The sequence below is a fragment of the Arabidopsis lyrata genome (genome assembly GCF_000004255.2).
Source record: "Arabidopsis lyrata subsp. lyrata unplaced genomic scaffold ARALYscaffold_5, whole genome shotgun sequence".
Lineage (NCBI taxonomy): Eukaryota > Viridiplantae > Streptophyta > Magnoliopsida > Brassicales > Brassicaceae > Arabidopsis > Arabidopsis lyrata.
Window position 1 is genome coordinate 9,873,810 of NW_003302551.1, and position 27,413 is coordinate 9,901,222.

General features: G+C 37.2%; 1 protein-coding gene across 2 annotated transcripts; it reads right to left on the minus strand.

Moving 5' to 3' along the window:
* Positions 1-294: 294 nt before the first annotated feature.
* Positions 295-27,094, minus strand: LOC9313332 (protein BIG GRAIN 1-like C). Of its 2 annotated transcripts, none has more exons than XM_021024753.1 (33): positions 26,857-27,094; positions 26,677-26,760; positions 26,550-26,597; positions 26,092-26,226; positions 25,323-26,018; positions 25,181-25,249; positions 24,996-25,114; positions 24,808-24,900; positions 24,637-24,727; positions 23,203-23,302; positions 21,165-22,433; positions 20,912-21,031; positions 20,716-20,791; positions 20,404-20,636; positions 20,035-20,275; positions 19,571-19,681; positions 19,438-19,479; positions 19,217-19,368; positions 19,049-19,120; positions 18,536-18,962; positions 18,226-18,413; positions 18,021-18,151; positions 17,484-17,902; positions 16,185-17,388; positions 15,825-16,092; positions 15,327-15,547; positions 9,270-9,378; positions 9,100-9,173; positions 8,887-9,015; positions 8,634-8,731; positions 8,493-8,546; positions 8,331-8,371; positions 295-1,455 (listed from the first exon to the last, which is right to left on the minus strand). In XM_021024753.1, exon 33 carries the CDS (start codon positions 1,444-1,446, stop codon positions 418-420), a length of 1,029 nt encoding a protein of 342 aa, XP_020880412.1. In that variant the 5' UTR covers positions 1,447-1,455; positions 8,331-8,371; positions 8,493-8,546; positions 8,634-8,731; positions 8,887-9,015; positions 9,100-9,173; positions 9,270-9,378; positions 15,327-15,547; positions 15,825-16,092; positions 16,185-17,388; positions 17,484-17,902; positions 18,021-18,151; positions 18,226-18,413; positions 18,536-18,962; positions 19,049-19,120; positions 19,217-19,368; positions 19,438-19,479; positions 19,571-19,681; positions 20,035-20,275; positions 20,404-20,636; positions 20,716-20,791; positions 20,912-21,031; positions 21,165-22,433; positions 23,203-23,302; positions 24,637-24,727; positions 24,808-24,900; positions 24,996-25,114; positions 25,181-25,249; positions 25,323-26,018; positions 26,092-26,226; positions 26,550-26,597; positions 26,677-26,760; positions 26,857-27,094; the 3' UTR covers positions 295-417. The 2 variants fall into 2 exon arrangements, with proteins under 2 accessions (XP_020880412.1, XP_020880411.1); XM_021024752.1 differs by having other exon boundaries at positions 8,331-8,395.
* Between the last annotated feature and the right edge of the window lie 319 nt (positions 27,095-27,413).

Genomic DNA, 27,413 nt, shown 5'->3' on the forward strand with positions numbered 1-27,413 from the left:
ATAAGTGATAACAATTTAGATGACCACGTACGAATGTGGATGATACAAATTATAAATTCGTTTCGTTTGGTACTCCTAGTTAAGCACATTTTCTTGGAATGTACCTAAGAGGAAATGCACAAGATCTACAATATTTTAACCAAATATTTTAATATATATATATTTTTGGCAGGATGAAATATTTTTATATTTAAGGGTCCACATTTTGCTACAATTTTGAGAATTAGATTTTTTTTTTTTTTTAAACAGATTTTTGCAGGGTCCAATGTTTTAATGAGCCAGACCTGCTGCTAGTAATCGCAAAACCGGGCACGTGACATTGATGCAACAAAATATAGAATTAGTAAATTGATCTCTTCTTTTGGGGTAATTAGTAAACTGGTTTCAGTGATAACGAAAAAAAAAGTAATAAAAAGACTACAAAACCAAGCCTTTAGCGATAGCTTGATTTATCTTGAAATCAGTAGTTTCATAGACCGGAAGTTCTTTTAAGTACCGCCCCATATCGATCCGGTAACTATCGAGCTCGAACAGATCAGAACTCGAGTAACTCCAAACATCATCCTCATCTTCTTTACCTTCATATTTGTTACTTCTCACAAAATCCTTCAAACCGATCTTTCTTGTGATGCAAGTAAACTCAGTGTGATGATCTTTGGTTTTAATCTCCTCTTTGATACTCTTCTTGGCAGTAAATTCTGGAATTGGTTTTCTCTCGCGAGTAATGCTTTTGTGAACAGAGTCTCTGTAGTCTCCATCGATAGTTACTCTAACGGGATAGAATCTGATAGATCTTTCCAACTTCTGGCAGTTGTTGTTGTTGTTGTCGGTTTTATATCTTGTTCGACTGAAGCAAGACTTTGATGAGGAAGAGGACTTGACGTCTGTGGTCTTACCGACAGAACAAAGCTTCACTTTCTTGGCGTTAGATTGAAAGATGGAGTTGAGGAAGCTGGTGAGACGCGCTCCAGGAGACACTGGCTGCTTCGGTCTCTTTATCTCCTCGATCATCGTCATGGCTTTAAGCTTTTTATCATTATCCGACTTGGAGATGAATCTATCATTATCTAGTACCGACGTTCTCTTTGTTCTCTGTCTCTCATCACCTGATCTATTACCTTGTTCCGCAAGCTTTCTCAACCTTCTCTTTGTTCGATATGACTCTGCCTCGGAAGAGGAAAAAGCAGAGGAATCCGAGGAATTAGTGGTAGTGGTGCTGCTTCGGGCGTAAAGCCAGTGTTCTTCGTCAATGATTGCTCGCCGGAGAGTTGTAAGCTTGTCGTCTTTCTTGTTTGGTGAAGGTGAAGATGATGATGAAGATACATTTTCGTTGATGGATCCTCTTAGGTCACTTTGGAGACCGTCGGATTCGTCGATAGAACGGTAAACAGAGTCAAGAACAGAGGAAGAGAAAGAAGGTGTTCGTTTTTTCTGAGGAAATGCCATGAGAGAGATCTACAAGGTATCAATAGAAAACAGAGTATTTATAGAAAGAAAACAGCTCAAGTGTGTTTGTCTGCTAAGAAAATATCAAAAGCTGCCAAGACATATTGATTAGAATTAGTAAAAGAATAAATTAATATAGTTTTGAAAAAGATGTGATTTATGTGCTAAGAGTGATTAGGGTTTGTGGAGAGAAGACAAAGGAGAGTGGAGATGTCTGTGGGAAGAAGACAAAAGCTGGTCAAGTGATGAGACATGCTTTGGGTGTTTTGTTTCTAATAGACTTCCTCATTAGACACCTGTGAGAGATATGCTAATGCGTGCGGGTAATTATTAGATGCATCTGGAAGTGTGGTGCTACTATCTTTACACTCTTTTTTATATTTTTAATTTGCCAAAATTACTTGTAAAAAATAGTGCAATGACTTTTGTAAATCAATAATATCTTGTAAACTATGCTCTATGACTACTTCCAGTTTTTCTTTTATAGATCTCATATTTCTTGTTTTAGTTCAAACCATTTGTTTATTAAATCCACTGAAAAGTGTAATCTTATTTTATTTTGTAATCTTAAATATTATTTCATAACTAAATAAAATTGGAGATTTTTTTTGGTTAAAAATTATGAATATTTTTTGGCGGACAAATTACGAATTTACGTTATTTAAAATATTTATAGCAGGCAATGGGTTAAATATAATGTATTATATGATAAAAAGTGTTATGATCCTTATAACAGACGACATGTTAAGATTATATGATGAGATGGTTAAATAAGGTTTGATACTTCTAAATATTTGAAATTTGATTCTGCAAATAATTTTGAAAATAACGAATGATGGATTGTGGACGCAATTTTTTCATTGAGATTCTAAAATGAAAATATACTTCACGCTCGGGTTGAATTTGATATTATTATATACTAAAAACATGTTCATAATATATTCGATTATGCGAATAATTGCTAAATTCCGTAATTAGCTAAAAAAAAAAAACTCTATTTCAACAATCAAAAAATTACAAATAGAAAAATGAACTTCCTAAATTAATTCAAAATCATAGTTAACTTCCTTAATTAACTCAAAATAATCTACGTTTTAGATGCGACTCATTTATGATATTTTGATTTTTGATCTAACTGAATTATATGCAATCTCATTTTGTGGTTGTTAATATAAATTAACTCATTTTCAAATAATATTAATTTCTTAAAAGAATATTACTTTCCGTTTTCATATCTTAAGAAAAATTATCCATAATTGAGTATTATATAAAAAGGAAAATATATTTATTATAAAAATTATATATATGTACTTAAAAAAAGAAATATCTTTTTCACTTACTACTATAATATATCAAAACTTTATTGTAAAATATATAATATATAAAATATTGTACTAAACAAAATTAACCCGTACTATAGTACGTGTCATGATCTAGTATATATATATAAATAAAGAGAGAATGAAATTAGTTAAAAAAATTTTATATATATATATATATATATATATATTATCACGAGGGAATGGTAAAAATAAAGAGAGAAATGAGCTGTTCCGGCTTCACACGATCCTGAGTTGACTACAAAACGTGAATGCAGTCACTTTTCTTGCTGATTATTACTATCCAGCCATAATACATTCCTATAAAATTAGTTGTTGATTAAAAAGTGTAGTCATCTTTCCCTTTAATTGTTTAGAAATATATTAATTACTTAGCTTTAGCTAGTTCCATTGCGGTATTTGAACGCTTTCACAAAACCCTAAGGAAAGCTTGAAGAAGATGGAAGAAGATAAACTTTCTTATTCAACTTAATTATCTCATACAAGGGTTTTGATATATAAAGAAGAAAGTAATCATAGAAAAGATGACGCGTGTCAGGCTAGTTGCACATGACAGCACACGATCCGAGAACGCCAAAACTGTTTCTCAGGTTGATTTTGTGACGTTGCTCGTTCGTACTCGCTTCACGACAATGGCGTGATACTCTGCTTTTGACTGAAGCAGAGACCATGTTGCTGGGCTTCTTTTGAATCAGCATTGCAGCCTCTGTTCTCTGATGGGCTTCGACTTTAGGCCCATTTGTTGAGTCTTCACTTCTTATACTCCCCCGCAAACTTGGCGTCGGTGGTAAGCAAAGTCCAAGTTTGAAACGAAGGTCGAAGAATGCCTGTTGTGGTAGGGATTTGGTGAAAATATCAGCAAGCTGGAGAGGCGCCGGAATGTGCTTCACAATAAGAGCACCTAGAGCAACCTGTTCTCGCACATGATGAAAATCTCTTGCAAAATGTTTTGATTTTGAGTGGAGAGCAGGGTTTGCGGTAAGATGGACTGCAGACAGGTTGTCACAATACATCTCTGGAGTAACAGGTTGTGCAACTCCAGTTTCCCGAAGAAGAGAGTTGAGCCACATGATTTCTCGAGAAGCAAGCGACATGGTGCGGTATTCTGCTTCTGTTGATGAGTGAGATACTGTGGAGTGGCGTTTTGATGACCAAGAGATGATATTTTCTCCGAGAAAGGTACAGAATCCTCCTGTGCTGCGACTAGTATCCTTGCATCCCGACCAGTCACTATCACTATACACACGGAGAACTGAATCCGTGGAATTGGAGAGATTTATTCCCATTTGCAGAGTCCCTTTAACATAGCGAAGTATCCGCTTGAGCAAGTTGAAATCATCCTCTGATGGAGCATGCATCTTTTGACACACGAAATTGACAGAGAATTGAATGTCAGGCCTTGTCAGAGTAAGGTATTGAAGTTTACCTGCCAAACTTCTAAAGTAAGTCGGGTCTGAGAAGGGTTTAGACTGTTCTGAGAATTTCCCGGGTTGCAGAGGTAAGGGAGTTGGCATAGGAGCACAATCCGCCATTCCTGCTGATATAAGAAGATCTGTAGCATATTTTTCTTGGTTGAGAAACAGACCTTTGTCATGAAAATGAGCCTGGACTCCCAGAAAGTAGTGTAAGGGACCCATATCCTTCATTCTGAAGATGGTACTTAGACTGGCCAAAAGTTGACTGATAAGCTTTGTGTTGTTTCCAGTGAGTAGCATATCGTCAACATAGAGGAGTAAGTACATCACATCACTTCCTTTGATATACACGAATAAGGAGGGATCTGGATAACTGCAGGTGAAGCCAAACTCTATAAGAAAAGAGCTAAACTTGTCAAACCAGGCGCGTGGAGCTTGCTTAAGACCGTAAATAGCTTTCTTTAGCTTGCATATGTAATCAGGCTTGCTTGGATCCTCAAAGCCTGGAGGCTGCACCATGTAAACTGTTTCTTTTAAATCCCCATGTAAAAAAGCATTCTTGACATCAAGTTGCTTAATGTCCCACTTATTTATTGTTGCTCTGTGTAGAATTGTTCTGATTGTAGCTGTTCTAACCACAGGGCTATAAGTCTCAATGAAATCAACACCCTCTTCTTGTTCATATCCCTTTGCTACTAAGCGAGCCTTGAGTTTATCCAGGGCACCATCTGCACACAACTTAGTCTTAAAGACCCATTTACAACCCAATGGTTGAATTTCTTCTTCTGGTGGAACAAGATCCCATGTTTCTGTCTCATGCATAGTGTCTACTTCTTCTGTCATAGCACCTTTCCATCCGGGATCCTTGAGAGCAGTTTTTACTGTCTTTGGTTCTGGATAATTACTCTTGACAGTATGTAGAGCATATCTAGGATTAGGTTTGCGAATCCCATCCTTAGCTCTAGTAACCATAGAGTGACTGTTTTCTGATGCAGAAACTTGAACATTAGGAGAAGCTTGAACACTTGGAGAACTAACCAGAGGAGGGAAGTCTTCTTCTAAAAATATTGATGATGGAGTTATTGCAGGTGTAGCTGAGGATGATGTTGAGTGAGGTGTAGTCGGAGAGCTAGGAGTCTCTGATGGTATGTGCTGAGGAGAACTAGCAGTAGGTATAGAAACGCTGTCGCCAATAGAAGCAGCATCAAAGGCTGTCGTACGCTCAGGACATTCCTGTACCACTGCAGTCACCGGAGCACTTACATTTGAGTTTTGAGGAGGAGTGATAGTACTGTGTTGAGAAGACTGCAGAAAACTTTGTTGCCAAGCAGTCAAGAGAGGAGAAGAAGTTGTTGGTGAAATAAAGGAAGCATACTCTTTTTGAAAAGGGAAGTGAAGTTCATCAAAGAGAGCATGTCTGCATATATAGACCCTGCCAGTTGGAGGATAGAGACACCTATACCCCTTATATTTCTCATTGTATCCCAAGAAGACACATAACAGAGATCTTGGATCAAATTTGTTAGCTGAGTATGGCCTTAAGTAAGGATAGCAAGCTGAGCCAAAAACTCTTAAAGAGGTATAAGTAGGAGCTTTACCCATTAGAAGTTCATAAGGACTCTTGTTGTTTGGTAAGACTGAGGAAGGTAAGAGATTTCCCAAGAATGATGCAGTAAAGAAAGCCTCTACCCACAAGTATTGAGGAACTTTACTCTGAAACATCATTGAAAGACCAAGTTCAGTGATATGGCGATGCTTTCTTTCAGCAAGACCGTTCTGCTGTGGAGTATGAGGACAGGAGATGAGCTGTTTGATGCCACATTGTGAGAGATGACTCTGAAACTTTGTGCTAATGAATTCACCTCCTCCATCACACTGAAAGTTAGCAATTTTCTGCATAAAAAGGTTCTCCACCATTTGTTGAAACAAAATGAAAGTAGAGTAGAAATCAGACTTGAGCTTTAATGGATAAAACCAAGTAAACCTTGAAAAATTGTCAATAAAAATGACATAGTATCGAAAACCCTGTGAAGAAACAACAGGAGCTGGCCCCCATAAATCACAGTGGATGCGTTCTAAAGGCCTACTGGAGACAAAGTCTGATGCAGAAAAAGGAAGTTTACAAGTTTTTCCCAACTGACAAGCATCACAAAGAGAAGAACTTGTCTTATTCATTATTATAGCTTTATTGATAGCTAGTTGCTGCAAAACATTCTGGTGAGGATGCCCCAGCCGCTGATGCCAAATCCCATCTGTTGTTGATTGTTGTCTTGATGAGTAGTATGCAGCAAACTGAGGATTCTCTAACACATATAGGTCCTTAGTTCTGCTTCCTCGCGTGAGGAGCTGTTTGATCCGTTTGTCCTTGACAATGACACCATCAGAATCAAAGGTGAAAGAACAAGGATAGTCAGCCGTGAGTTTTGAGACAGACAGCAGGGACTTTGTTATTTCAGGACAAACTAGGACATCGTTTAAAGGTAAGGTAGTACCTTGCATGGTGGGAAGAGCTATAGAACCAATGTGTGTAATCGGAAGGAAGTCACCATTACCAACAACAACAGCATCATCTCCTCTGTAATGTTGGGTGTTCTGAAGTTGAGCAGTTGAATTGGTAATATGAGCTGTTGCAGCAGAGTCTGGCACCCATTCATGCCCTGAAGACTGATCAGAGATCTTCATTGTAGCCATGGCTTGATGAAAGTCATCCATCTGGTAAGCATGATCAAATCTCTTGTAACATTTGAAGGCTGAATGACCGTATTTACCACATATTTGACAAGTTGGTCTTTCAGAACTTGAATCAGAGGACTGGTTGATCTGCTGATGAAACCCTCTGCCCCTAGTAGAGTAACCACGACCTTTCCCTCGAGAGCCAGAGCGACCATAACCCTGACCTCTTCCTTGGTTGTAAGAGTGGCTTTCAGTAGCAAACGCAAGATGAGGAGTTACAGCAGCAGAGTTATAGCCTTGGATCTTATCATCAAAGTTAATCAAGCGGTAACCAGCCTCTTCAAAATTTGGTCCAGGAAACTGATCCATGGAGTTTTCAAGATAGGTAGATATAGTTTCATATTCCTGACCTAACCCGTGTAAGACCCCATAAATTTTCTCTTGATCAGTGAGAGGACACCCGATTGAATCAAGTTGGTCACAAATAACTTTAGCATCAGACAAGTATTGAGTCATTGTTTTCCCTTGCTTAGACAGATTGTTCAAACGACGTTGCAGATCTAACTTTCTAGTTGCAGACACACGATTAAACTTCTTACCAAGGGTAAGCCATACCTCCTGAGACGTGTGAAGACCGTAAACAGAGCGGAGAGCTTCCTCTGAGAGAGATCCAAAGAGCCAGGTAAGAACATTTTGGTCGTTTCTTACCCACTTGAGAAACTCAGGATTTGGAGACTCTGTCACCGTTTCACCGTCCCTCACCGCCGTTGTAGGAGAAGGTCGAGGAGTAGCTCCGGTTACATAGCCCAAAAGCATCTGACTTGAGAGAAAAGACTCGAACTGCGTTTTCCATAGCAAGTAGTTTGTTTCAGAGAGCTTAAGAGTGACACAATGAGAGATGTTCATAGCGGAATGAGAAAAAGGAGTAATAGAGCCATCCATGGCTCTGATACCATGAACGCTTTCACAAAACCCTAAGGAAAGCTTGAAGAAGATGGAAGAAGATAAACTTTCTTATTCAACTTAATTATCTCATACAAGGGTTTTGATATATAAAGAAGAAAGTAATCATAGAAAAGATGACGCGTGTCAGGCTAGTTGCACATGACAGCACACGATCCGAGAACGCCAAAACTGTTTCTCAGGTTGATTTTGTGACGTTGCTCGTTCGTACTCGCTTCACGACAATGGCGTGATACTCTGCTTTTGACTGAAGCAGAGACCATGTTGCTGGGCTTCTTTTGAATCAGCATTGCAGCCTCTGTTCTCTGATGGGCTTCGACTTTAGGCCCATTTGTTGAGTCTTCACTTCTTATAGTATTCTGCTTTTGACCACCTTCAAAAAACTTCTATGGCTTCCATTTCTTTTTTTTTTTTGTATGCTTCCATTAAATAGAACTGCATTCACGTCTCTACGATTTCAAAGTTTCCAAGAATAAGAGTAAGTATTACATACCTCACAATGTTACATGATATCAGATTTCCGATAAATGCCAGCTGAAAAAGAAACAGTCGATTTACCTATAACATTAACAAAAGATTACAATTTTGACTATTTCTGGAGAGCTATAAACCAAATGAACTAGCTACGCCTAGGTAGATGTTCTGTATAACTTACTGCTCCAGTTTAGGCAATGCGTCTATTATGGTGTCAACTTCTTCGGCCTTTTTCCTTGAGAAAAAATATCAGAGAAGATGTCAAGGCAAAAATACTGTATATTCTTGAATTTACACGCAGAGTAAAGAGACTATTTGTTACTTTTGATATCATAAACAACTTTGAAGCCAATTCTGCTGAAAGACTTGACTTCACAAAGTCATATTCCTTTCAGTCTCCTACTCTCCTTAGTGAAGAATCTAGAAAACACAAAAATCTTTCATTTTTATTAGAATCTTAATTGATCATCAAGTTACTCTTGTTCATATATTATGTTTTCCTTAATTATCCGAAACCATATACATTATATTGGTGTGCATATAGCCACATACTTTCACATGGAATCATGTGTTACCTCGTTATAAAATCAGCAAAGTCTTCGTCAGATCTACAGAGAAATTGCTTTCGTTTGGCTCATGGCTTCCTCTATCCTCATCCTTTATATCCTTCCATTTCATGTATATATATCCTTCTTCTTTGACATCTATTAAAATTTCAAGAATATGCATTCAAATTAGAAACTATTTCTTAACTTCTCTTGCTTAATACAATTTATATGGGACCAGACCTATTTCTGGGGAGCCTGCTGTTCCGCACAAAAGTTCTTCCACTCCTCTGCGGTTATCTTCGATTCTTCGTAACCTATACTTACCATTCTTCCGCAAAATGAGCTTCAAGAGTTCAAATAACAGAAGAAAATAGACTATATATATAGAAATTGAATTTGAATTTTCTTACCTCCAAAAAGCTCTTGTTATCTTCTCATAAAGCAGCTCTCCTCTCATTTGCATATTAAGTAGGCAGATATGATGAGGGTTGTTTACGCTTCAAGAGATCTTTTAGCTTCCTACAAACGAGAATGCAGTCACTTTTCTTGTTTATTATTACTATCAAAACAGTTCTCAAGTGAAATACTAGGAAGTAGTTTAATTTTAGATGTTGTCCTGTTCAGCTTCCTAAACAAAGTGCAAATAATGAAAGTGTTTCACTAAAGTGCTTTATCAGCCACAAAAACATTTAATTTGTGCATCTGTGGTTCTTGATTGCTCAACATGGATTCGTACAGGACTCACAATCAATTCTTTCATTTCCTCTCATGGAAGACTGAGTAATGCAAGAGATCTCTGAATGGAATGTGCCCATTGTTGAAAGTTAAACTTGATTTTGAATCAAGTTTAATTATTGGGTCAATTACCCAATAATCATTTGATGGGCCAAATCCAAGTTCTAGAGTTTTCTCTAGAAATATCATAATTACCACCTCCTTAAAATGTTCTAGAAATTTTCTAGAATCATCTTCCACCTCCTTAAACATAAAAATCTAGATATTCTTATAGAATAATCTAGATAATTAGAATATTGTAATCTAGATATTATGTTAAGAACTCTCTAGATTTAGGATTAAAATATTTTAGATATTTTGTAGTTTGGAGGCTATAAATACCTTCTCCCTCTCTCATTTTGTTGTAAGATTATGAAGTTGTCTTCAAGTTAAAATCAAAGTAATAAAAGTTCTATTTCCTAAAACTCTCTCTCAAACACTTAAACACTTTCTCCATTACCTCTAAAAGAATTTTACTCTAACAAAGTGGTATCAGAGCTTGAAGATCCTAAAGATGGCGAGTAACAATGTTCCCTTCCAAGTTCCAATGCTCACAAAGAGCAACTACGATGATTGGAGTCTACGAATGAGGGCTATCCTAGGAGCACATGACGTGTGGGAGATAGTCGAGAAAGGTTTCATTGAACCGGAGAATGAAGGTAGTCTTTCTCAAACTCAAAAGGATGGTTTGAGAGACTCAAGAAAGAGAGACAAGAAAGCTCTCTGTCTAATCTATCAAGGATTAGATGAAGATACGTTCGAAAAGGTCGTTGAAGCTACGTCGGCCAAAGAAGCATGGGAGAAGCTTCGAACCTCTTACAAAGGTGCCGATCAAGTCAAGAAGGTACGTCTTCAAACTCTAAGAGGAGAATTTGAAGCATTGCAAATGAAGGAAGGTGAACTCGTCTCGGATTACTTCTCCAGAGTGTTGACGGTTACTAATAACCTTAAAAGAAACGGAGAGAAGCTAGATGATGTGAGAATCATGGAGAAAGTTCTGAGATCGTTGGATCCAAAATTTGAGCATATTGTCACCGTCATTGAAGAAACAAAAGATTTAGAGGCTATGTCAATAGAGCAACTTCTTGGGTCATTACAAGCTTATGAAGAAAAGAAGAAGAAGAAAGAAGATATCGTCGAACAAGTCCTCAAGATGCGGATTACTAAAGAAGAAAATGGCCAAAATTACCAAAGACGAGGCGGCGGTCAAGTACGAGGACGAGGTCGTGGATATGGAAACGGACGAGGTTGGAGGCCATATGAAGACAACACAAACCAAAGAGGAGAAAACTCATCAAGAGGTCGTGGGAGAGGAAGTCCAAAATCAAGATATGATAAGTCAAGTGTCAAATGCTACAATTGTGGGAAGTTTGGACATTATGCTTCCGAATGTAAAGCTCCTAGCAACAAAAAAGTCGAGGAGAAGGCCAACTACGTTGAAGAACAAGTCCAAGAAGACATGTTATTAATGGCTAGTTACAAGAAAGGTGAACATGAAGAGAATCATAAGTGGTACCTTGATAGTGGTGCAAGTAATCACATGTGTGGGAGCAAAAGTATGTTCGCGGAGCTTGATGAATCGGTGAGAGGAAATGTGGCTTTAGGAGATGAATCGAAGATGGAGGTAAAAGGCAAAGGAAACATTCTCATCCGATTGAAGAATGGAGATCATCAATTTATTTCCAACGTTTACTATATTTCGAGCATGAAGACGAACATCTTGAGTCTTGGACAACTCTTAGAGAAAGGTTATGATATTCGACTAAAAGATAATAACCTTTCTATAAGAGACCAAGAAAGCAATCTCATTACCAAGGTGCCAATGTCGAAAAATAGAATGTTTGTCCTTAACATTCGAAATGACATCGCACAATGTCTCAAGATGTGCTACAAGGAGGAGTCTTGGCTTTGGCATCTTCGATTTGGGCATCTAAATTTTGGAGGATTGGAGTTGCTTTCGAAGAAAGAAATGGTGAGAGGACTACCTTGCATCAATCATCCAAATCAAGTGTGTGAAGGATGTCTACTTGGAAAGCAATTCAAAATGAGCTTTCCGAAAGAGTCAAGTACAAGAGCTCAAAAACCGTTGGAGCTAATACACACGGATGTGTGTGGTCCAATCAAGCCCAAATCACTTGGTAAAAGTAACTACTTCCTTCTCTTTATTGATGATTTTTCAAGAAAAACATGGGTTTACTTTTTGAAAGAAAAATCCGAGGTGTTTGAGAACTTCAAAAAGTTTAAGGCCCATGTTGAGAAGGAAAGTGGTCTTGCAATCAAAGCCATGAGATCCGACCGTGGAGGAGAGTTTACATCGAAGGAGTTTTTAAAGTATTGTGAAGATAACGACATTCGAAGACAACTAACGGTGCCAAGATCCCCTCAACAAAACGGTGTAGCGGAAAGAAAGAATAGAACAATTCTTGAGATGGCAAGGAGCATGCTTAAAAGTAAGAGACTACCAAAAGAGTTGTGGGCGGAAGCGGTCGCGTGTGCGGTTTATCTATTAAACCGATCTCCAACAAAAAGTGTTTCGGGAAAAACACCACAAGAAGCATGGAGCGGAAGGAAGCCCGGTGTTTCTCATTTAAGAGTCTTTGGAAGCATTGCTCATGCTCATGTACCGGATGAGAAGCGGAGTAAACTAGATGACAAATGTGAGAAGTATATCTTTATTGGTTATGATAACAACTCCAAAGGCTACAAGCTCTATAATCCCGATACGAAGAAAACAATAATTAGTCGAAATGTCGTTTTCGATGAAGAAGGAGAATGGGATTGGAAATCAATTGAAGAAGATTATAACTTCTTTCCACACTTTGAAGAAGATGACTCGGAGCTAACAAGAGAAGAGCCACCAAGAGAAGAACCTACTACACCAACAAGTTCTCAAGCAGAAGAAAGCTCAAGTGAGAGGACTCCTCATTTTCGAAGTTTACAAGAGCTCTACGAGGTAACGGAAAATCAAGACAATCTTACTTTATTTTGTCTATTTGCGGAGTGCGAACCCATGGACTTCCAAGAAGCCATTGAAAGGAAGACTTGGAGAAATGCCATGGATGAAGAGATAAAGGCGATTAAAAAGAATGATACATGGGAGCTAGCTTCACTTCCAAATGGACACAAGGCGATAGGTGTGAAGTGGGTGTATAAAGCAAAGAAAAATTCTAAAGGAGAAGTGGAAAGATACAAAGCAAGATTAGTGGCCAAAGGTTATAGTCAAAGAGCCAGAATCGACTATGACGAAGTATTTGCTCCCGTTGCTCGTCTAGAAACGGTTAGACTAATCATTTCACTAGCGGCTCAAAACAAGTGGAAGATACATCAAATGGATGTCAAGTCGGCCTTCTTAAATGGTGACCTTGAAGAAGAAGTTTACATTGAGCAACCACAAGGCTACATAGTCAAAGGAGAAGAAAACAAAGTCTTGAGGCTAAAGAAGGCGCTTTACGGATTAAAACAAGCCCCAAGAGCTTGGAATACTCGAATTGACAAGTACTTCAAGGAGAAAGACTTCATCAAGTGTCCATATGAGCATGCACTCTATATCAAAATTCAAAAAGACGATATATTGATTGCATGCTTATATGTAGATGACTTGATATTCACGGGTAACAATCCAAGCATGTTCGAAGAATTCAAGAAAGAGATGACGCAGGAGTTCGAGATGACGGATATTGGATTGATGTCTTACTACCTCGGAATTGAAGTAAAACAAGAAGACAATGGAATCTTCATTACTCAAGAAGGCTATGCTAAGGAGGTACTTAAAAAGTTTAAGATGGATGACTCAAACCCGGTGACCACACCAATGGAATGCGGAATCAAATTATCAAAGAATGAAGAAGGAGAAGGAGTGGATCCAACAACCTTTAAGAGCTTGGTTGGAAGCTTGAGATACTTAACATGCACAAGGCCCGATATTTTATATGCGGTCGGAGTTGTTAGTCGTTACATGGAGCATCCAACAACAACTCATTTCAAGGTGGCCAAGAGGATTCTTCGCTATATCAAAGGTACCATAAACTTTGGCTTACACTATTCTACTTCTAATGATTACAAGCTTGTTGGATATAGCGATAGCGATTGGGGTGGAGACATAGATGACCGAAAAAGCACAAGTGGTTTCGTGTTTTATATTGGAGATACGGCTTTCACATGGATGTCGAAGAAGCAACCGATTGTCACTCTATCCACTTGTGAAGCGGAGTATGTAGCGGCTACTTCATGTGTGTGCCATGCTATTTGGTTAAGAAATCTTTTAAAGGAGTTAAGCTTGCCACAAGATGAACCAACGAAGATATTTGTGGATAACAAGTCGGCAATAGCATTGGCGAAGAACCCGGTCTTCCATGATCGAAGTAAACACATTGACACACGTTATCACTACATTAGAGAGTGTGTTAACAAGAAGGACGTGCAATTGGAGTATGTGAAAACACATGATCAAGTAGCCGATATTTTCACCAAGCCTCTCAAGCGCGAAGATTTTATCAAGATGAGGAGTTTGCTTGGAGTAGCAAAATCAAGTTTAAGAGGGGGTGTTGAAAGTTAAACTTGATTTTGAATCAAGTTTAATTATTGGGTCAATTACCCAATAATCATTTGATGGGCCAAATCCAAGTTCTAGAGTTTTCTCTAGAAATATCATAATTACCACCTCCTTAAAATGTTCTAGAAATTTTCTAGAATCATCTTCCACCTCCTTAAACATAAAAATCTAGATATTCTTATAGAATAATCTAGATAATTAGAATATTGTAATCTAGATATTATGTTAAGAACTCTCTAGATTTAGGATTAAAATATTTTAGATATTTTGTAGTTTGGAGGCTATAAATACCTTCTCCCTCTCTCATTTTGTTGTAAGATTATGAAGTTGTCTTCAAGTTAAAATCAAAGTAATAAAAGTTCTATTTCCTAAAACTCTCTCTCAAACACTTAAACACTTTCTCCATTACCTCTAAAAGAATTTTACTCTAACACCCATTGTTTCCTTAACTACATGAAGTAAACCACATAAACTAGTAATAGAAAAAACGAGTCTTGTTCATAGAAACTAACTAGAGGTAAATGAAGAACAATACAACAAACGAACATAACCATGGTAAAAAAATGATAGCATGTGTAAGCCCTATGATAATTAAGCCAGAGAACTCGACTTTCAAGTACAAAAATTGGGTGCTCAACAACATTATTAAACTAAGGTGGCCCAAAACCGAAAATATTTGTGCAAGCTAAGTGCCTACATTACCTTAGCTTATGTATCACAGTTCCAACTTCCAACGTTAACAAACTTTGGTTATGACTTATGAATCCCTTATTTTATAACAAAACTTACGCAGTCTTAATCATTGGTGAGAAACTTGGCAACAGTTCCTGTAAAAATAAATTACAGGGTTGCAAGTATGATTGCATGTTTGACACTAAATAGTGTCAAAGCAGATAAGATCTAAAGCAAATAAAATGCAAATTTTTTTTGTTTTTTTTGCAGTATTTTGGTACCTTAAAAGTAGCAGCAACAACAAATATTAATAGCATGCCGTGTAGTTATATAATTACTTGATTCAAGAAGCTTTGATCATGAGTTGTAGTCCGCGTAAAACTTCAAATCAAATATTTTGAAATTATACTAATGTGAAATTAAGAGCGCATACATCATAATGTACTTAAGTTTACTATGTGAACTTTACCTGGAGAATAGCGTCAGGGCGGTCGATGCTTGCTATGAGCCATATTCATAGGGACGTTACATATGCAAAAGCTCTATCATCTCCCTCTTTTGCCTGTTGAACTCCACTGGCCATTTCAAGGGTGTGTCTAACTTTGAGTAGTCTTATATCGGGTTCATCGCTGCGTCTTTAAAACTCTTTGTCGAAATGAAATCCAAAAACTTCTGTACCATTTCCTCCATCTGTCCATATGACAGTTAAATGACATGAAGTTAGTTGATTGGCAAAAGCATATTCTGGTTGTGGAGCAGTCTCTGTTCTGTCTAGGTTTATTGAAGCTCTACCAACTTTTCTAGAGCTCAAACATCTAATTATCAAAATTTGTTATTTGTATCTTAAATTTTGTAAAGATATTCTAGCTGATAAAGAATTTTATAAAAAAAGGCTTTAAAAACTTGAAAATCGAAACAAATAACGCAGAAAAGGAAAAGGGATTATAAATAATATACGAGTGTTTACCATGTTCCTGAGATCATTAGGGAGTCGGGCCACCAGAACTTTCAAAGTACTCTTGCCACTGAAAAATGGGGGTTTAGGGCATCAAGGTGATTACGTCTATCTTGAACAACCCGGAAGATATGTTTCAAAGTCAAAATTTCTAATTATAAAAACAAAAATTGCATTTATCTCATCTAAGTTATGTTCATAGCCGGCAATTATCTTTGGAAGCTTCCTTTCTTACAACAGAAAGATAAACAAGGTCAAGCTTGGATATAAGTTCACCAGCCTGTCAAGAAAAAAATAGATGGGTTAATAAATTTCTACAAAACTAATTTTTCATATGGATCAGAAAACCAAAATAAATGCACCACATATTACCAAGTTTTCTTTCCTTATCGCTGGTTGTGACAAAACTGCTTTCAATAGTATAACTTTGATATAACGTCACCCCTCGCCACCAAGTAAACCTATCATCGCCGAAACCTTCAACTATAACTTCAGCGTGGTCCACGTTTCTGTGTAACCCCAACAATAACTGAACCACTTTGGAAAACATAATGTTCTATTAATCAATCATCCATCAGTTTAAACCAATCGCTTATAAAGCAATACTGTAGATATTTTCCTCAAGCTGCAACCATAATAAACAAACCACAAGGTAGAGTTGTGAACAAGATATAAATCAAATGTTAGTGTAGACTGTCAAGTTTTTCATCTAGAGTGTTCACTGTTTTAAGTGTTTTAAGAGACAAAAAGAAGAGTACATAAGACATGGAAAATGTAATAGTGTTTCCTCCAAGAAGATTGTTATAAAGCAGAACTACTTACTTGAAGTATGCATGGTTTTAGGACTTTGCAAGTTGAGGTTTCCTCGACATGCTTACACCACTTTTTTCTGACACTTTCACTAAGAAATGGGCCACCAAATCAGACCATGCAAGCTTTCCTCCAGATATACTTCACTCCCTACCCATTCTTAGAGGTAAAAGGCTACTGAAGATCTTCATAGCACCCTTTTTTGGAACCCGCTATAGCAGTATTTAACATGCATCGTCTACTTGTTGTAGATATGAATTGCAAGAATGACATCACCCATATCTTTCCCTGAGAATGTCGTTCGTACCAGGACTTGGCCACCAGAAAAATGAGGGTACTAATGAAAATGTGTAACCTGATGCAACTTTCCAGGCACTAATGTACTTTTTTAGATCAGGTTCATCGGTTTCCTCTAACGATAGGACATCCATAGTGAAAGCAACCTATAAAGAAAATTCTCCATTTAAATGATAAACTCGAGTATGTAACACAAGCATCCAATTTAGTCCCCTGCATTCGTCTTTCACATCCTATAACAGCATTTTCGTTATTACCCAAAGCAAATGTAGGGAGGTCAAACACTATCTGACTTAGTCATTCTCTTTATCCTTTGCTTGAGCTAAACCAATCTCCAAATCCCTCAAGGAGATTATACCTCCAGGAAGATCCTTGTATCAGACGATCACTTTGCAAATATCAAGATATTCTAGTGTCATTAACATTGTAGTACTTGAAAACTCCATCTCCATATACAAATATGTTAAACCTGTCATATAAGATGAAAGTAAGAGAATGCTCATTTATGCGTAAGAAATTGTTGCTGGTTATAAAATGATAGTGAATGTTTGTTTATAATCTCACTTTATCCCTTTACAGAATTTTGGCCAGCTTGTTTACTCTTTCCTGAGCTTGGTCCTCATCCCCACATAAACAAACAAGCTAGAAATGAAAACGGATTAAGTAGACGTGACAACATCTTAGATAACCTGTTTTAAACAGTCATGTTGTGTCAATTGTCAAGAACCTTTCTTGAAACGGAGTCATTTAATTGTTGATTCCCACAATAGCAATGTTCATCATATTGCCAAATACAAGATCTCTATCATATTCATAGTTTTTGTGATTTCTCTTACTATGCTTCTCAACCCCTCCTTTTTCAGATCTCGTCTCGTGCTTGTCTTAGCCAATGTTTTTACATTCTGTCATCCTCTAGGAACTTCCAAGAAGAAATAAGACCAGAACAGTGTCAATGCATCCTCATGGGTTTTTTCTTATTGACGCTAAAGGCATGAGTCAATTCAAAATAAAGTCAACTTTTTCAGTGTTGAATAAATTGCAAGAGAATGAACTCTTACAAGTACTTGAAGTGTGTAATCTGTGAATATAAGTTTCACCAACCCGTATTTGAAGTGTGTGATCACTGTGGTCAAATATAACCATGATCATCTTCAACAGCTAAAGACGAGCTCACAAGATCTAATCCTTTTATTAATGACACTCTTCCTCTTGGGACTTGCCTTGAGCGTCAACTACAAGCACATATTGATCATCAGCTGCCAAATGTCAACAAGAATATCATAAAACAAAAAATAACCAAACCTACCTCAACGGTAAACAAGCTGCTCCATAAGTCGGAGAACAAGTTTGTTTTTGTTTTTATGCCCGGAAAAGACGAATATAATGAGCATACCATTCCAAAGACATAGTTATGAAGACAAGAAAAACTGGTGTGAGAAGGATAATCACAAAAACACACTTTGCTGCAACATAAACTCATCCTTTCAACCTATCCTTCATAACACAAATAATAAAGAATCATTAAAAAATATGAGATTTTATAAAACTATAATTTACCTGTCATCATCAAAATCAAACCAACTAAAGGTATATGGACATAGGAGGTTCAAGATTACCCTGCAACGGCTCTTCTCCATTATAATGTTTCTCCATTGACCGACGGAAATAGTGTCTCACTGGTGTTCATCCTTCATCTCGCTGAATTATACAACTGATCACACAGACACCTGCAGGACAGAGGCTAGAACTCACTTCTTTGGTTCTTCCTCTTTGCAAATATCAATAATCTATTACAAAAAAAACATAAGTAATAAGCATTAAACAGAAAACATGTATAATTTAGTAGAAATCAAGCTAATAATGGCTAATAAGAGAATGAATTTAACAGTTTACTTCCCCTTATGATTCTCTTAGCGTTTGGATTCAGCAAGCCTTTCTCTTAGACCCTTCACTCTTGAAAAACACATCCAGATCGTCCTAATCGATATTTCTCTAATATTCAGGATCAACCAGCTTGCCATGGGAAAATCAAATTGATATGTTCTGCTAAATATGATACCTAAGCCTTTAGAAAGACATAATTTTAAGGTTTCGTAGTATAAATGAAAGCAAACATAAAAGATACATACCTTCAGGGAAAAATTCGACATATGTGTGCATGTCTGATTGTTAGCGATGAGTTTACGTCTCTCATAGTTAAGCTGCACACATTAGACAAGATAAAAAAAAAAAAAGAAAAAAAGTTATATAAGTAAAATCCAAAAGAGAGAAACCCCTATATAAGGTAAAATGTTTACCTTGCAGGTCACTTTATCCCCCGTTGATACATCTCCAGTTTCACTAGAGAGATGGTGAATATGCAGAGCAAAATCCGGCAAGGTGCTTGCTCATAAAAAGACTTGTTTTGAAGCAAGATCATTAACACTATTAGGCACTAGCTTCTTTCTTTCTACAACAAAAGAATAACGGTTTAGATTCAACATCTGAGTTATCAAGATAAATAGGACAAAGAAATCACATGTTGCTGACACGCCCGTTTTGATGTAGTAACACCACCTTTCTGCGAAACAAAAATGGTGTCAAAATATTTGTACATAGATAACTGTAATTTATGTTTAGTGTAAAAAAACAAAGTAAAGGGAGAGAGAAACGTTGGAACAAATTTGGCTTGGCACATGGCACTCTATGATCTTTACTCTGTTTCTCTCTCGGCTTTGCTGAAACAATAAACGAACCACCAATCCAATCTCTCCAGCCATCAACTGAAACAAGAGAATCAAAGTGAAGTGACTGATATAAAAAATAGGAAAAACACGCAACAAGACATGAGGAGAAATTATATTTGGTTGAAATAATGAAGTCAACCATCTACTATGTAAGAAAATTGTGATAAGAAGAAGAAAAAATATAATATAGTACCTCTTTACAGTATTTTTCACACTGAGAAACTATCTAAAATCTAAATCAAGTTAAAGTTACTCTAAAGTCTAAAGAATTATCAGCAAAAAACAGACGAAACTGGAAGACCATCAGACAAAACCATTTCTAAACAGACAAAAGGACAACTGCTTATCGTGTCCTGTAAAATCTTAACACAATATCATATATTAGTTACCTGATCATGGAGAACATTGGTCAGTATTTAGCTTGTCTACTGCATCCATCTCCAAAATGTTTAAGTCCTTAACTGAACCATTTTTAGAGAGATGAAAAAATAATAAAACCTGGTAAAAGAAACAATAGTGAACATCAGAGACGTGATAAAGGTGAAAGGAACACAAACTAATTGAGTAAGAAAGGTTCAAGGAACTTATTTGAATGAGTTAACCAAGTGACTCATGTCATAGTACTCCTTCCTGTTTTCAAAAGAATTTCAGCTCATGTTGCAACCAAATAAATATCCAGTAGTAATAAGTTTCAACAGCTATTAATCCAAGGATTGAATAACAAAATGGAGGAAACTCTATAGAAAAGCTCGACTTACTTGGCGAATGAAAAAAGTTCACGAGTTTCAAATCATCACAAAGACCGTGTAGTGTAGTCTGCATGTATATATGGATGGCATAACATGTAATAGAAAAAGACATCTTAGTTAAAATTTACCTATTACATAAACAAAACCTCGGGATCTCGCTGAAGCTCATCCGCATTGATGACTGATGGTGGTGTTCCCATGTGACAGAGATCACTGTATATCGACACTAATTCCTCCCAAGCCTAATTCGAGAAACAGAGAAGACCATTAGATGAAACATTGGCTAAAGTTGAGAACCAGTGTTTGATTAGAAAGTCTGACCAGTTTTTTAAGAGGATTTTGTATCAATATGAAATGCTTTCCTTTACTCATCAGTTCACTTGGAAAACCGAAAACCCTGTTCAGAGCTCAGACAGAACAATACACTATATTTTTTGAAAAAAAAAAGAGACAACAAAGAAAATTTGATAATATTAACTTTAAAGCTTAAAAAAACAAGCAATCTGAGACTTCTTACCTTACAATACCGGTATTTCTTCGATCCTGATCCAAGAGACCAAGTGAAGTGAGTGATCTGAAACTCACAACAAGACACAAGCCAAAACTCCAATTCTCTGATTTTGTAATTGTTAGATATCTTGCACACAAAAAAGTCTCACACGCATCAGTAAGAACATGTAAAATTGCAATTCTACATTTTTACTTTTGTTTCTCCAAAACTTGACCATATCTCATTGTGCTGAAGAATACTTTTTCAAGCACTTGCATACCTTCAACGCCACTTATGCCAACACCAATAGCAGCTTCTTGAATCATTCCAACATCATTTTCACCATCACCGATTGCCAAAGTCGTTTTTCCTGTTCCTTCTTTGGCTAGCCGTGTTACCTATAAAAGTATATTTTTAGAGTTGTGGAGTTATTCATACAAGTGCTTTCTGTTTGGGAGAGACACGACAACAGATCACTGATGCACAGTCAACTACAAGGGCAAGAAACCCTATGTTTATCGCTGTCTCCAAGTTATCTCCTGTCAAACCCCATATCTTGAGACCAGCTTGGGCAAGTTTATCTATGCATTGAGGCACTTGAAGTGAACTCAAACAGTATGTTGAAAAGGATTTTTGAAAAGGCCCGTCTTTGTAATAATCACAATTACACTATGATTCTTACCCTTGTTTGTACTTACGGATATACACCTTTTCACTCATATGCTGGGGTGAACGACCTGTGTCCCCCTACGAAGTTTCATATAGTACCATAACAACACAGATTTCGGGTCTCGTCTCCGGTCCACACAAAACGAAAGTTAAACTCCAGTTTCCCCCTAAATTGAAAGTTTGAGACCTCAGTCTCCATAATTTCAAATTTCGTGGTTTATCTTCGGTTTACTGTGCCGAAAACCCAATTAACCGCTTCACATCGAAAGTAAACCGGATTTACCCAGAAACCAACCCAATTAGTTGACCCATTAACCCCGATATTCCCACAAATCGTGAAACCATGAATTGACCACCGAGTGGTACTCTTCCGGAGAGATCTTTGAAAGAGAGATCGAGAGTTGTTAAACTCGTCATGTTTCCGATTCTGGTAGGGATTGAACCGGTGATATTGTTCGCACTTGTGTTGATCTTCGATAAATGCTTCAATTCGAAGATTTCCCTCGGTAAATTCCCGCGAAATCGGTTCCGATCTAAGAACAGAGTCTGTAAATTGGGGAAATTACCGATCGCAGGTGGAATCTCGCCAGAAAACCAGTTGTTTGAGAGGTAAATCTGATCGAGAACATCGACGGATCGTTGTCGGAAGTTCACCGGAGAAGAAATTATCAGTGAGTTCTCAATTTGGGGATTCTTGAAATAAGTATTTAGAATCAACGCATCAGGATTCGTCTCGATGACTGCGTGGAGTATTGGATTAAGTTTGGAGATTGCTTCGAGATACAACTCAACAAGCTGCTTTGATGTTAGTCGTTTCTCCTTAAAAGCAAGTCTGATGTCTTCAATGGTGGCTTCTTGGATAGCAAACGTCGAGGTAAGCCTGATAAGAAGAAGAAGAATAAGAAGAGACGAGGAGAAGAAGAAACGCAGAGCAACCATAGCTAAAGAAAGAGAAAGGAATATGGTCAACGCCAAGAAGCCGATTTGCTTTTCTAAACGAGATTGATAACATCGTTGACCAAAATCAACCAAACTATTACATTGTGAGACAAACGATTGAGTTTAAGATTGAGAGCTGTGCTAAGGTTTATTAATCATCTCGTCTTCAAAAAGATAGTATTTTTTCTCTTGTAAACAGATTTGAGTTTAACAAAGTCTTCCTTTTTTCTTGTTAGTCTTACATGATTCGCATAAATTTTCTTCATTACTAGGAAATTTTGATGATTCGTTGGTTTAATCTCGTTGGGTTGAAGGCGACGACGAACCCAAACCCGACAGCTTCGTCGGTCGCCGCCGGTGACTGAACCGACCAAGTATTTATTTCGGCGAGAGAGATGATTTAAGAGTGGTTTATTTATTTCGGGTTGGGATAACTCAAATTGGGTTTCAAATCGGTTTATTATTCTGGGTTTTGGTTTGGCATCGAGTTCGGCACAGTAAACCAATGATAAACCACGAAAATTAAATTTATGGAGACTGAGGTCTCGAACTTTCAATTTAGGGGGAAACTGGAGTTTAACTTTCGTTTTGTGTGAACTGGAGACGAGACCCGAAATCTGTGTTGTTATGGTACTATATGAAATTTCGTGGGGGGACACAGGTCGTTCATCCCATATGCTGCAATAGACCAGTACTGGTAAAGAACTTACCCTCTTTGTGATGCCTAACTTGTTAATTCTGGTGTTCGCGCGGGTGATTTTGATGACATAAAGCTTCAGCACCTAGACCTCCCCTTGAACTGTCTCGGCTCTGCAGTTAAAGCAAAGAGCGTGTAAGTCAACAGATCAAGAACATGGGACACTAGTAGCTGTCATAGTAAAAAGAGCTAGTAATAGCTGAAAAGCAGTAAGCCCAAGCAATTAAATCTGAAGACCACCATTGAATAAAAAACAGACAAAACCTGAAGACCATCTAAAGAAAGCCGCCTCTCGACTCAACCAATTAGGAATCAAAAAGTATCATACAGGTCTCACCTCCATCATGAATTGATTCTAAGTTAAACCCACACAAACTTGCAGAAAAAGCATGTTAACTTTGGTCCAAAAAACCAAGGCTGAGATGATAAAGCCAACTCACGAGCCTAAGCCAGGAACCCCAATGTGATCTCTAGCAAGAACTTAAGAGTTTTGAATAAACAGAAAGACTGTTAGCACTAAGGAATAATGGGGAACGATCTAAAAGAAACTTCTTTGCGTCTTCCACATAGTTTTGATAATAATAAGTAAGTTCAATAAAAAGTTAAGCCTCCAACAAGAATATGTGACTATGATTTAGACTCTAAGAAAACGTTTAGTCAAATGACATAAACAACCCTAGAGATTCAGGAAACTACTGATAGAAAACCATCCTCCTAAGCGACTAAAGCAAGAGCCAAAACATGAACGCTCTATAATAAAGAGAACCTAACACAAAGAAGTGAACCCACATAAACAAGAGCCAAAGAATACAATCACTTTGGCCAACTAATTAAAAAAATATTATCTCTCTGAAGAACAGAAGGAACCTGAAAATCCATATCTTGGAACATCAAAATCTATACGTATCTAGAATCATCGACAACCTATTACCTAGAGATGTAACACATAAATTAACCAATTAAAGCAGCTTCGATATCAAACAAAGAAACTGATCCAAAGACAGTCGCTTAAAAACTAGTGAAAGAATTACTACAAGATTGTTAGCAGATGTAACATGATACCAAAACAATTACTAGCGCACCCTACATGCTATCAAATCACAATATTGATTCCGACCATATACTAATTACTCTCTCATTTTTAAACCTTTTCGAAAACTGATTTGTATATATATACCCTGATTTACATTTACCAAGAACATGAAAAAAACCACGTCTCTTTGAGGCAGTGCTAAGACCAATAGCACACCCAAACAAAAAAAAACTTTCCAGCTTCACTAGAGAGATGGCCAATATGCAGAGCAAAATCTGGCAAGGTGATTGCACATAGAAAGATTTATTTGAAGCAAGATCCTTAACACTATACGCACTAGCTTCTTTCTTTCTACAACAAAATAATAACAATTTAGATGCAACACTGGAGTTATCCAAATAAAAAATGACAAACCTGTAACCACAAACATTATTCAAAAGGATCATCTGTTGGCTATTGCTGGAACCCCAGTTTTGAGCAATGTTAATGTACCAACACCAGCTTGCTGCCAGAACAAAATTGATATCATATTCCTGGTGCAAAATTGAGAACAAGTGGGAATCCCTGACAGTCTCGGAGGAACACCTTCTTGCTGGTGCAAACCAAAAGGATGAGCTCTATATTCCCTCTTTTGCAAGAAAAAAGAAGATCCAGGCATCCAGGCATCTTTTTCAGATACTAACATTACACGATCACAAATAGGTAGCCAAGTTTTGAACATTCTAAATTAGAAAATGTACTTAGCAAGAGAGAAAAGTAGGGTAGAACAGTACCGCTTCAACTTGTAGTGCCTTACTATTGTGAACTCCAGTTCCAGATACTTGAATAAGTGCAACTGATTCCGTCTGATGAACTCTGTCATTCTATTTTTGTAACCAGAACTCAAACCACCCTATAAGTTAATGTAACTATATCAATTAGGAATAGATTTTCTTGCAGCAACAATCAAAAGAAATACCTTAAGGACCACCATATGTTGAAAAACTGCAACAAATTGTGGAGGTTCTTTACCCTCAAATATAGGAGCCTGCAAGAAGATCAAGTTATTCAACAATCTTTCAGTGCTAGTGGCTATTACTCACAATAACAAAACAAGGTACCTGCACTGGTCTTCCCTTCAACGAATATTTCATTGTTTTCGCTAGACGAACTGCTGTTTCTTGATCCTCCTAAACTTGGGAGAAAAAAAACAGAGCCTGCTAACAAAATCAATGACATAATCCTTAAGAAAGAAGTAGCCAAACCACTTACACAACCGACTAAAAATGGTTGTGAGAAAATGAGAAAACAAAAGCCAATTAAGAAGAATTGATCAATCAGGTATACTCAGAAAATGTAACATTACAAAAGGATATTAATTCGGCAACTCCAAGGCACACATTATAAAGAAGTATTGATCAATCAAGTATTTAGAGAACCTGTTAAAAAGAAACAATAATGAACAATTGCAGCGACGGGATAAAGGTGAAAGGAACAAAAACTAATTCAACAAAAAGGGTTCAAAAGGAACTTATTTGAATGCGTTAACCAAGTGACCCATGTCAAAATACTGCTTCCTGTTGTCAAATGAATTCAGCTCATGTTGCAACCAAATAAATATACACTAGTAATAAGTTTCAACAGCTATTAAACCAAGTATTGAATAACCAAAGGGAGGGAAACTCTATAGAAAAGCTAGACTTACCTGTCGAATGCGGAAAGGGTCATGAGTTTGAGACGCCATGAATTTGTTCAGGTTGAAGAGTATATTGAAAACATATCCAGCATAAAGAAAGAAAAAAGATGCAGTGCTCCTTCTGAAAGAGTCATTCAACAAATTGATGTTTCGAATAAGAAAAAAAAACAGAAGAGCCAAGGATATGAAAATACCATGGTATGATTTGAAAGAAGTCTTGCCACTGGTTTAATCATGTCGAATATTTGACAAAGGATATCTTCAAAGAGTGAAAAAAGCTGCATTCCGTTCAGAGTGATCTCCAGCTAGGTCTATATATGGACTTGAACCTGCAAACGTGGTTTAAATCAATATCAAGGGGAAAAAAACACAAAGCTGCCAAGATGATGTGTTTAACATCCATGGGAGATAGATGAGCATACCAGTGAGCCATCATATCATATGATGAATGGAAACGAGCAACAGATCACTATGTATTCTATGTTCATGAAATAATGGATAGTGAATTCAAAATCTCTGGTAGACATTATTGTTTCATCAAGACAAAATGTTTAGAGTGACATACTGTGAACTATAGATTTAGAGTGAGATATTGTGAGCTAAGCAGCGAAAGGACAAAATGGCGGAAGAGAAGAAGGGAAGAGACGAGTACCAATACTCAAGACTAGGCTCAGATAGTTAGATGACTTATCCTCCTCAGCTGCTACAAAAACAAGTTAGTCAGGGACATACTTGATACTACCTCAATAGTAAGATGATCCACAACTCATATTACATACCGGAGCTGCTCCGAAGGTATCATATGATCCTGGATCACTTGAGCATACAAGAGAGAGTTCATGTAACAACTGAGGTTCCCAAAACTGAACGAAACACATGAACATACAAGAGAGAGTTCATGTAACAAGAGTATCCTCCAACAACAACAAGTCACTAGAGAACAGAGCCACAAAACCCACTTTATTTCAATTACCAGCCACGACCACCGCTTCCTCCGGCGTAACTTCATCACTCACGGCAAGCCACCATCATCACCGCCAATCACCACTGTAGGTGATGATACGACCATCAAAACAAAATCCCTTTAATCGTACAGTCTCGCGATCGTTAATGATCTATCAAAACCAAATTGAAAAAAAAAATCACAAATCAGAACTATCCATCAGATGAAATACAAAATCGATCAACCTCCAGACTCAGAACGAGAGAGAGACATCGTAATAGTAATCGAATCAAATAAGAGGAAAAAAAACACAAAATCGGAACAAATCCCTATGAATTAGGGATTCGAGAGTCTGGTATCTCATCTAACTTGACCTTAGACTCGATAACCTTCCTAGATCATGATCGGCGGTGGTCGCCGGAGAGAACAATCGCCGGTGATCAAACTTCTTCAGAGGTTTTGCAAAACTAAAGAATTTAGGGTTTCAAAATTAATGAGAAAAATTAGAAAGACGTAACGTTATTCTTTCTTCAAACGGTAATATTTGGTTCAGTTATATAGACATTTCAAATT

Excerpts from the sequence above, each read along its gene's own strand:
- LOC9313332 (XM_021024753.1), bottom strand. The coding sequence starts at position 1,446 with ATGGCATTTCCTCAGAAAAAACGAACACCTTCTTTCTCTTCCTCTGTT.